Raw genomic sequence first — 12497 nt, forward strand, 5'->3', positions numbered from 1 at the left:
AAGACTGATAACTTCTGGTTTATTAAAGAACTATTTAGTTTCTTGTGGATTAGGGACTCTCCGTAATCTATCCCTCGGCACACATGAATTACGTAGCTGCAAAATTCCCAATTTAAAAAAACTATCTTCTTTCTAGCTTTGCATATGTGTTTTTTTTTTTCTTTTTGTATATTTAAATATATTGATTCGCTTTACAAACAGACTTCTCTAGATTTTTTCTGAGAATAACTTAGTATTGAAAAAAATTCACTTCTCAACCTTCAACAAATTTTGTTTCGACAAGATATTGATTTTGGTGAGGGATTTAAATAAATTAGCTTGATTCGCTATATAAAAGCAGTGTATTCTAGCTGATCTCTATGAAAATTATGGATTTATAATCTGGCACGTGGGAAAGCTAGCTGGCCGTCTTCCTGTAAAAATAGTAATGCCATGCAAAGCTCCCTGTAAAATATGTATGTATCTCTAACTCCGGACTGCGCGAGAATCTTGCTGTGGCTTGCGTGATATCGCCACTAGCTTGGTTCCAAGCAAAAGTTCCATCAAGAGAGTTGCAGCTTCGCTTCCTTCCTCGAAAGGGTGTTGCGATGAAAAGTTAAAGTTTACGCTTACGATCGAGTATATTTATGAAAGGCACTGCTTATTTCGTTTTACTTTAATTATACTTAGCTACCGACACCATTACACAATTTTAGCTTTATGATATTGTCACCTTGGAGATCCAAATAGAAAAGAAAATACGCTCTCCTTTTGCGGAAGTCATTCCCGACATTTTCGTTATATCCGTCAGGTGATCGTTATCTCATTTGACATTACAACTCTCCGCTTTTCTGTCATTCAGATATTTGGATGACTTAAATAAGTTTTCATACTGGATGAATTTCTTGGACAGTGTGTCAATTTCTCTGCCTATTTCAGAGAACCCATCGCGAGCCTGTTTGAAAGCTTTGTAAAGATCAATCTCAGTTGGTCTACATTTCAAACATGCTCAACGAACTCCCTTATCACTATCCTTGAGTGCGTCAACCACACTTGCTGACAAACCGGCACACTTCATATGGGCGAGCACATCGCAAAACCAGCATGACACGAAGTGATGGAATTCACTTTTTATCAAGCAGTTCGCATATAAGCAAGACATTTTATTAAAAAATAAAGAGATGTAAAAAGAAATTAATAAAATAGAGAGCGTAAGTTGATTAATTGAAAAATAGCACCGTGAGTTATATAGAAAAAATAAAACAATTTGAAAATAGCTGTTAGATAGCAATACGCTGTATGAGCAGTTTGAGATGCACTGTGATAACACTGAACAAACCGCACAAACAGCTGTGAGACTAAGAAAGAGAAATGAAGTGTGCACGCAAAATCAAAAATAAAAATAGTTACACTATTAAAACTGATGCCTATCAACAGAAACAACACAATGCAATGCAAAAACACTCGGCAAATCAATTGTATGTAAATAAGTGTGTGTATATGCAAATTGATAAAATTTAATTTTGATATTAAATTTTTAACTAAAACACTGAAATTAATTAAATTTCTTTATGTAGCACACTCAATGATTTCACTTCACTACTTATGTCAACAATGAAACTATATTTAAAAATATTAAACAATTTATTTATCAAAAAAGATAAGAGCACAAATACAAATAAACTATACAGCTTGACGTTTGCGTATTCAATTATTATAGCCGGTGTTAAGATCATGAATTTTTAATAATAAGGAAATTTTTTGCTTTCCATATAAAAAAGGATTTATTGTAGTACACTACGTATGTATGAAAAGCTTATCTTGATACATATAACTAAAAATAGTCAGCACACTTTCTAAACGGTACTATAAAATTATACGTTGATTTTCATTCGCACTGTACCTTGACACAATTTCACTAGATTTTATCTGGCATCACTCAATAGAACCTTATTTTATTTATTGCCCATAAATTTTACATTATTGATATTATAGAAAAATTACAAAGTTTTCAAACGGAGATAGTTACTAGGAAATGTTTCTGAATTTCACTTCTTCATAAGCTGCTTTCTCGGGAGCTGAGCATTGAACTCGAAGTATCCAACATTAATATTTTATACTAGTGTAATGGCTGATGCCTTTATCCACTTAGCCAAATGAATGCGCCGCTGCTCGCTTTGCGATTGGTCTCTAAGTGTTGGCTTTTTGTTGCTATTCCTTTATTCACCATTTAAAATAAAAACAATAATAAAAGGCCGAGCTTCTCTTCCAATTTGCGTCGTGCTCCTCTTGATTTTCCCTACAAATTGGCCGGACGGGACCTACATGTTTTATGCCGACTCCGAACGGCATCTGCAGGGCAGATGAGTTTTCACTGAGAGCTTTTCATGGCAGAAATACACCCGGAGCGCTTGCCAAACACTGCCGAGGGGGGGGGGGGGGGGGGCGACCCCGCTTAGAAAAATTTTCTTCTAATTTAAAAATTTTATTTCTAAAATTTGGATGTGGCTTTTTCCGGGGTGCGAACTCAGAGCATACGGTGTGGTAGGCGGAACACGCTGCCATCACACCACGGTGGCCGCCATTCATCATTTAGTACATACTAATTCTATATGCTTTTTAATCCTAATTGTGTGGAATATTTATAGGCGCGCCCTAAGAGCTTAGTAACATTGGGTACATAACATTACTTTTATAATCAGTACTTCCACTGTTCACGGTTATATCAATATTATTATCTGTATTTAATTAGCGAGACATGCTCAAATTGCTTTATACAAGTGTTTTTGTTACTGACATTAGAGAAAAATTACAAAGCTTACAAACGGCGATGGTTACTAGGACATGTTTCTGAATTTCACCTCTTCATCAGCTAGCTCCTCGGCAGCTTAGTATTGAACTCGAAATCTCCAACATTCATACTTTATACTAGTGTAAAGGCAGCTGCATTTACATTTCGCGTGATAGTCTGTTCTACATGCTACAAAAGCAAGAGAACCGAGCTGTGAGATTTATTCTCAAAAAACGCTATGACACACATATCAGCAATGTTTACACAACAAAGAGTTATCATAAATGTTCGCAACAATTGGAGTCGGAAGAGAAATGGCTGAATAGATTCCGAAAATTTCAAAGACAACTAAGACATGGTAAAGTAAAGTGAACTGAAGATTTAGCGGCAAAAAAAGGAGCTGGAAGCCCGGGTTGAATACTACCAGCAAAAAACCGGAGTCATAGTCACGACTACGGGGAAGTATGGAAGAGGAAAGTGGAGAAGAAGTGAGAGATGTAGTCACAACTATCTACCGATATGACATCCTAACTAGAATGTCTGGAGACACCTATGCAAAACATCCATGTTGGAAACACGACTGGAAGAACAGGAGACATATATTACATACCAGTTGGCCGGGCAATTGAAAAGACAAGAAGCTCGCATACCTTCGCAGCTGGAGGCACATTATAAAAATCTTTCATCGAAAATGCAGGAACTTGATACAAAAATTTTACTAGAGGGAAAAATTGATGCCGAAAAGATAAAAGCAACTTAATTTGCCCAGCAGTTTCAGCGAGTAACCCGAAGGTAAAAACCTCATCTTTTAACGGTTCTGTTCTTTCCAGGCCTTTGGGCTACTGGTTGAGGAAACCGCGGCTGTGAACAACTAGAATCCTGAAGATAAAGTTGCTATACTATTTTTGGCATTGAAAGGGCCTGCTTATGAGACCTTACAGAATATCTCGGAAAAAGAACAGAACAATTACGAAGCAAAGATGAGAGCGGTGTATAGATGTTACGCGAGCGTGCATAGAAGGCAGATATACCAAATGAAGTTGTTTAGCCGCCTTCAGAAGGTTGGTGAAGCATTGCGGCGGATATTGGAAATTTGGCTTACCTTGCAAATGCGGAGGCACCTGTGCAATTCATTGAGAGAGTTAAAGTTCAAACCTTCACAAATATAATTTTTGACATCGGAACAAAGCAAGCTGCATATGCAAACCCAAACAAAACCCACATAAGCTGAAGCATTATGACACGCAATGGTTCTGGAAACAGCCTCGCTTTTGTGTAAGCCAACATTAAAAGCTTAGCGTGTAGGAGCAGAAAGGTCAGAGTTGGGGAACGCGATACTGGAAGCACTAGAGGGATCACAACTGTTAAGTTGCAGAGTAATCAAGTGCTTCAAGTGCGGGAAGCAAGGTCACATTGCACGCCATTCCGTCCTCGACATAGTGGTTCCAAAAACATTGGTGGACTTAAACGCAAATCCAAAGGAGAAAAGCTAGAGCGAGCCCGATGCAAAGGGCGAAAATTGGCTATCGCTATTGAATTTCCCATTATCTCTGTATCACAAAGTCGAGTATCCTTCGGAGGATGTGTGATGGGAAAGGAGAGTAGCGACTGTAGATACAGGTGTATCTTATTCGATAATCCAATCTTATTCTGTCGGCGGCCGCAGTAGTGTGATGGTAGCGTGCTCCGCCCACCACACCGAAGATCCTGGGTACACGCCCCGTGCAAAGCAACATCACAATTTCAGATACAAGGTTTTTCAATTAGAAGAAAATTTGTTTTAATTTTCATATGCAGATATCTTTGTTTTAGAGACTGGTATACGTATATCTATTGGTTCATATGTTTGGATGTATGTATGTATTAAATTTATTGAGCGAAATAAAGACCTTGAAAAAGAACTTATTTGCTGAGTGAAATTTAATACTCGAAAAATAATTATTAGACTGCAAGCAAAAAGCTCGAAAAATAACTGCTATTTTCCGAAGGAAATAAAAAACTTAAGAAAACTTATTATTTTCCGAGCGGAATAAACAAATTTCGAGTGATATAAAAGTGATAATTGTTTTTCGAGCGAGATAAAAGGCTAAAAATAAAACTAAAATAAATAACAAAACTCGATTTTATAATACAACTTATAACTGGATTTAATTTTACTTTTAATATTACTATTTATTTCATAAACATTTTTCTAGTTCACTATTGATTGCTGCAAATTTTTTTAGGATGTTTGTCGATGCTGCATATTTTATTCGAAGAGGATGCCACGATACGTTGAGGCGCAAAGTTTGACTACAAATGTGTTTATGGTTTCTGAAGAATGGTGTTTTGCCATTAACAACATCGATTATATCAAGCAAAGCCTTCCCACGTTTATGAAGGTGTGTATGTTATGAAATAAAATTAACACATAATGAATTCACTTTGTTGCAGGAGTTATTAATTGATGAACTGATACAGAAAATTGGAGAATTGAGAACAAGCCTCGACGCAGATCGTTGTGCAACTACAATTAAAAGTTTAGTTGACAACGCCTTGGATACACAAAAATCTCAAATATTAGAAATAATTGAGATTGTAGCCAGGAGAATGGCTCCTTCGATAAAGCGACTTTTAGCCGAGGGTGCTGAAGTCGTTCATGAGGACTCAAATTCTATGGAAAAACTCATGATGTACATGGAGTCATCTCTTAAAATGTTATATGGCATATTGAATGAATTAAACTTTTCCAGAGTATTAGACGCGATTTGGACAGAGTTAGCTGTTATGATGCATGACCTTATAAAAGTCAATATAGATGTAAGTAAACTTATGTTTTACATTTATTTAAATCTTTTGTTTCACGAAATATCTCGCTTTAACCCCCTGATAAGAGCGGATTGTACCCGGGTGTTCCGGTACCCAAGAAAAAGAGTCCCCGAGTAATAAGGCCTCCGGGGAATTCTTGCAGCAACTAAGGTGCCGATTGGCCATAGCGGCCAAGAAAAACCTGTAGATTTTACCACAAAAAAAGTTAATTGAGTACTTTTCATTTATCTAAAGGGATATTCCGTAAATTATAAAGCTACATTTCTAAAATTCAAAGAGAACTCTCTCATAAAGAAGACTCATAGTATGTATTTAACAAATTAAAATAGAGGGGCGTGGCAAGGCCTACTTATGCAGCTTAAACCTTTTAAAAAAGCTTTGCGTGCACTTTCAGTCGCGATATCTCGAAAGTGGCTAATGGTGTGCATCTTTCCATTCGAAAGGGAAAGCGGTCTCAAAAAAGCACCCGGATCTAAAAAGAAATGGTGTAAAAAAAGTGATCCTTTATCATACATACAAGCATATAATAAAGTAGTGGATTTTTCGTTGTTATTTATTTCACCTTTATTTTCCAACTGAACACATATTTTTCCTTAACGACTTATTGAGCTTGAACATTAATCTAAAAATAACGGTTTATGAAAGAGAGTTAGAGAGTGAGTTTAAATGAAAGTAAGAGAAAGTAAATTATAAATCACTTAAGAGTAATTAACATAGAAACTAAATAAAAGAAAGCAGATTATGAAGAGGAGGTTGGAGAAGATTGATGTACTAATATTTACATAACTCCTCCACCCTCAAGATATTTGCGGCTCTGCAAGTACTAAAATTTAATACTAATTGTAATTATATATTTTTTTTGTTTTTAATATTTATAACATGATATGATCGACTCCCACTCCCGGGAGAAAAGGCTTTGAAGAGATTTACAAGGTATAATCGAAACAGCTGTCGCCTTGTCCGTCCTGATGTCACGTTGTTTAAATTTTTCCCAAATTATTAAATATAGTAATTTTTGTTTATAACAATGTATTGTTTCAAGGCATTTTTTTGGTGGTCTAAACTATTTCTGTATTTTGGCCTTTATATTTACGTTTCATTTGAGATTTATAGTATTTCACCGGATTAAGATTTATAGTATCAGCCGGATTAACCGAATTTTTATCAAATTTCGACGAGAAACAATATTAAAAAACAACATGGGAATAAATAGAAGGAAACTCATTGAGTGTCAGTTGGATATCAGTGAAAAAGTTCTGCAAATATACAATAATATTGCAGACATTACAATTACACGATCAAATGCCGAGGACATAGTAAAGGCTCTTAAAAAACATGAAAAATAATTAGACGCCAACCATGAAATACTTACGGCCGATGGCATTGGCGAAGAAGATTACTTCAAAAAGGATTCCTACACCGACGCCAAGGCTAAAATCGAAGAAGTGAAAAATGCTGTTTCCGACGAAGTTACCTGGAATATCAACAAAAACCCGTAGCAGAAGCCAAAACGGAGGATAAAAATGATCAAAAGATGGCGATTTTCATGAGGAAGCCAAATCAAATATTTGAAAAATTTATATGTGGACATCGGAAATGCCTATACTAATGTGTTATCACAGTATTATAATAATGACATTGAAGAAGCATATGACAATATAACTGCTGAATATCATGTAAATCTTAAAAATTTAGAAATATGTTTAGTGAAAGATGAGCCAAAATAGCTTACCGTCCTAATCTGGAATTAGAAAAATTAAAGATTCCAGCATTTTATGGCGAAAAAAGAGAATGGGCTAATTTTTACAATGTGTTCCAAGATATGGTTCACAACAATGAGCAATTATCAAGCTCAGAAAAAATGTTACGCCTTCGCCTTTGTTTAAAAGGCGGGGCTGCACGGTTGATACAACATCTGCAAATATCAACTGAAAATTATCAGGCAGCATGGAGTCAGCTTAAACAAAGATACGACAATAAACGTATTCTATTCAAAACACAGTGGGACAGAATAATGGATCAACCGATCATAAATAGTGACAATACTGAAAGTGTAAGGCAATTACTCGAACTACAAATGAGTGTCTTAACGCAATAGAGTCATTAGGAATAAAAACTGAAGATGCTGATCCATTCATTGCTCGAGTAATATTTCGCAAATTGGACAAGGAAGGACTCAAATTATATGAACAAACTGTTAAGAAGACCAAAGATGTTCAAAAGTTAACTGACATCAGAGATTTTCTCGATCAGCATTTCCAGACATTAAAAGCCGTAGCCGAAAAGGAGCATGGTTATAAAAATCGAAAGCAGCTAGTGTTCAAGGCAAATCACACGTCGACCAACACAATGCAGGTTTTTAAACAGTGCACTTACTGCAAAATACCAGTCCATATTTTAAATGAATGTAGAAGCTTCAAGAGTAAATCAACAGATGAAAGACATAGATATGTTAAAGAAAATGCAAGCAGATTTTTCAAGAAAGAATACATCAAACGTTACTTCCGGGATAAAGGCGGAGGCAGTTTGGAAGAATGTATGTAGATTTTATCTATTTTTATTAATATATATATTTTTCTGTTGGTGAGCTCTAGGCCTCTTTTAAATAAAACAACTCGGTTTGTTGTTATTATGTATTTAATTATCGATATTTCGATCTCAATCTGAGATCATCATCAGGACTGTAATAAAAAACAATAAAAACACACATTAAATTACACATAAAAAACATATCCATCTCTTAAACATAATGCATAAGCGCGACTTACATCTTCTTATCGGAACCAACGAAAAAACTAAACAGAGAGTGTAAATATGTAGATAATCACATGAAATACCGTAATAGTAAACAAAAATAGAGAAACATTTACAACAATAATATGGCAGGCGGCGAAAATAATGATAATAATAATGTATGCATACAAGTAATCAGGTGTATAGCTATTGTACCAAGGCGCAGAAACTGCATGAGCGTGCATGTGCAGAGAATCGAGCAAATTGTTATTATTTTTATTTTATTTTATCACGAGTATTGGTTGTGCTTTAAAATCAGGTTGCGGTAGGCGTACGCACAATGATCCGTGTCAGCCTTAAAATTCATCCTTTTATCATTAGTGAACTATGTGAAGCATTTATAAAGTAAAACGCTTATGATAATTTTTCTACTCTTCGAAAATTTTGATATTTTCGAAATCCTGGTAATGTCCGGTATCCTTACAATGAGATGATAGAGCCGTTTTGTTGTCAGAAAAATTTTTCCTTCATTTTATATTCGATTTATGAGCGGATATCCTTGTCTTCAGTTTTGATTTTGTAGTACCCACATATACTTTCTCGCATACGTGGGACCCGTCGCCGTTGCAAGGAATCCTATAAACAACATCCGATTTTTCCTGTATTGGTGTTGGGTATTTTAATCTGCTGAACACCTTTTTTAAAGAATTGCTGTAGGTAAATGCTAGCTGAACATTATCCATATCATACATTTTTGAATTTTTGATCCTTTCTGAAAGCCCAGGGATATATGTGACGGATTTATAGATTTTGGAATTTTAATTTTTCTCTTTATTATCTTTACCTAGACGCGAGTAATAATTATATATAAGTTTGTTCACTAATTTAATTGGAAAATCGTTCTTTTCGAGGGCATCGTTTATAAGTTTAATATTTTTGGTATGGTAAATTCTATCACTAATGGAAAGAATTCGTCCCACGAAATTATTGGCCGTGTTCACTATTACTCCTCTATCATGCTGTGAGTTGAAGTTAATCAGTCTGCCGGATGCAGTAGGTTTTTTGTACCAGTCTGATGCTAAATTGTTGTTCCTCCTAATCACTAGGGTGTCCAGAAAAGGTATTTTTCCGTCCTTTTCTACTTCAATAGTGAATTTAATCGATCGGTAGTATCCGTTAAGTAGGTTAAGCAAAATATTTGTGTCTTCCGTTTTTATTATCGCGAACAAATCATCTACATATTTCGTTAGCATTCGTGGTTTGTTCGGCGCATCTATTTCAAACCGGGATAAAAGTTCTTCCATCACAATATCCGCAATAACCGGTGACGCTGGGGATCCCATAGGCATTCCCGATCGTTGCTCGTATATTTTATCCTTATATTTGAAATACCGATTTTCCTTAATGCAGAACTGGACTACCGTCAAGAAAAGTTCTTTCGTCATGGACGTATGCTCCTTTATCATGTCCCACTTTGCACCTATGATGTCTAGTGCTAAATCAATTGGTATGCTGGGGAATAAAGACACGACGTCGAACGACACTAAGCTCTCGTCGTCATGCACATACGTATTGTGTATCTTATTTTTGAACTCAGCTGCATCTTTGATGTTGTATTTGGATGAAAGGGTCAGATTTTTCAGAATTTGAATGACAAATTTACACAGATTGTAGGACGGAGACTTGACGGACGAACAGATAGGCCTAAGTGGAATTCCTGCTTTATGGATCTTGGGCAGGCCATAGATTCGAGGGAAATAGGAAGTTTTGCAATTAAGACTAACCTTTTCTTTTAAATCAATGACCTTGTTGTTGTATAATTTATATACTATATCGTTGTTTTTCCCTTGAAGCTGATTGGTAGGGTCGCGTTTTAATACTTTGTACATGGAAATATCATTAACAATTTTCTGCATCTTTATGTCGTATTCGGTTCTGTCCATTAACACTGTGACATTTCCCTTATCTGCATTGAGAACTGAGATTTGTTCATGCTTTTTCAAAAATTGTTTTGTGGCGCGCAGTGTGTCTACCGTGAATTTGTCTCTAGCTGAAATTTTTGGTTTGTTGATGTGGTTCTATAGAAGTGCCGTCAAGTTGTTCCTTTCGATTTCCTGTTTATCTTTTTCTTTAATAGTTTGAATGTGATTTTCCCCATCTGCTATCAACTTGAATAACGGGAATTCTTTAATCACCGTGGGCAGAGCATGTTTGGGAACAAGGGAAAGAAGCCACATGATATTTGTCGGTATTTGTATATCCGTCGTGTTACAAATACATTTAGGTATCACCCTAATGTTAAATTCACGGTAGACACACTGCCCGCCACAAAACAATTTTTGAAAAAGCATGAACAAATCTTAGTTCTCAATGCAGATAAGGGAAATGTCACAGTGTTAATGGACAGAACCGAATACGACATAAAGATGCAGAAAATTGTTAATGATATTTCCATGTACAAAGTATTAAAACGCGACCCTACCAATCAGCTTCAAGGGAAAAACAACGATATAGTAGATAAATTATACAACAACACAGTTATTGATTTAAAAGAAAAGGTTAGTCTTAATTGTAAAACTTCCTATCCCCCTCGAATCTATGGCCTGCCCAAGATCCATAAAGCAGGAATTCCACTTAGGCCTATCTGTTCGTCCGTCAAATCTCCGTCCTACAATCTGTGTAAATTTGTCATACAAATTCTGAAAAATCTGACCCTTTCATCCAAATACAACATCAAAGATGCAGCGAGTTCAAAAATAAGATACACAATACGTATGTGCATGACGACGAGAGCTTAGTGTCGTTCGACGTCGTGTCTTTATTCCCCAGCATACCAGTTGATTTAGCACTAGACCTCATAGGTGCAAAGTGGGACAAGGAGCATACGTCCATGACGAAAGAACTTTTCTTGACGGTATTCAAGTTTTGCATTAAAGAAAATCGGCATTTCAAATATAAGGATAAAATCTACGAGCAACGATCGGGAATGCCTATGGGATCCCCAGCGTCACCGGTTATTGCGGATATTGTGATGGAGGAACTTTTATCCCGGTTTGAAATAGAGGCGCCGAACAAACCGCGAATGCTAACGAAATATGTAGATTATTTGTTCGCGATAATAAAAACGGAAGACACAAATATTTTGCTTAACCTACTTAACGGATACCACCGATCGATTAAATTCACTATTGAAGTAGAAAAGGACGGAAAAATACCTTTTCTGGACACCCTAGTGATTAGGAGGAACAACCATTTAGCAGCAGACTGGTACAAAAAACCTACTGCATCCGGCAGACTGATTAACTTCAACTCACAGCATGATAGAGGAGTAATAGTGAACACGGCAAATAATTTCGTGAGACGAATTCTTTCCATTAGTGATAGAATTTACCATACCAAAAATATTAAACTTATAAAGGATACCCTCGAAAAGAAAAATTTTCCAATTAAATTAGTGAACAAACTTATATATAATTATTACTCGCGTCTAGGTAAAGATAATAATGAGAAAAATTAAAATGCCAAAATCTATAAATCCGTCACATATATCCCTGGGCTTTCAGAAAGGATCAAACATTCAAAAATGTATGATATGGTTAATGTTCAGCTAGCATTTACCTACAGCAATTCTTTAAAAAAGGTGTTCAGCAGATTAAAAGACCCAATACCAATACAGGAAAAATCGGATGTTGTTTATAGGATTCCTTGCAACGGCGACGGGTGCCACGTATGCGAGAAAGTATATGTGGGTACTACAAAATCAAAACTGAAGACAAGGATATCCGCTCATAAATCCAATATAAAATTAAGGAACAATTTTTCTGACAACAAAACGGCTCTATTATCTCATTGTAAGGATACCGGACATTACCCGGATTTCGAAAATATCAAAATTTTGGAAGAGGAGAAAAATTATCATAAGCGTTTTACTTTAGAAATGCTTCACATAGTGAACACCCCTAATGATAAAAGGATGCATTTTAAGGCTGACACGGATGATTGTGCGTACGCCTACCTTCGTAATAAAATAAAACAAAAATAATAACAATTTGCTCGATTCTCTGCACATGCACACTCATGCAGTTTCTGTGCCTTGGTACAATAACTATACACCTGATTACTTGTATGCATACCTACATTATTAGTATCATTATTTTCGCCGCCTGCCATATTATTGTTGTAAATG

General features: G+C 35.9%; 1 protein-coding gene across 6 annotated transcripts in view; it reads left to right on the forward strand.

The window, feature by feature from the left end:
* Positions 1–12497, forward strand: part of stac (C2 and C2B_Munc13-like domain-containing protein staccato) — a 2073982-nt gene that overhangs the window by 1275893 nt on the left and 785592 nt on the right. For 5 of the 6 annotated variants that reach the window (XR_010948689.1, XM_067759976.1, XM_067759977.1 and 2 more), the window contains exons 9-10: positions 4996–5151; positions 5204–5569. The exons of the other annotated variant lie outside the window; for it this stretch is intronic. Coding sequence is in view for 4 of the 5 variants with exons in the window: in XM_067759976.1 (XP_067616077.1) it covers positions 4996–5151; positions 5204–5569 (522 nt within the window). In the remaining variant the exon portion in view is untranslated. The remainder of the gene's footprint in view (positions 1–4995; positions 5152–5203; positions 5570–12497) is intronic. 6 annotated transcript variants of the gene reach the window in all.

This window comes from Eurosta solidaginis, chromosome 1 (assembly GCF_040869045.1).
Source record: "Eurosta solidaginis isolate ZX-2024a chromosome 1, ASM4086904v1, whole genome shotgun sequence".
Classification (NCBI taxonomy): Eukaryota; Metazoa; Arthropoda; class Insecta; order Diptera; family Tephritidae; genus Eurosta; species Eurosta solidaginis.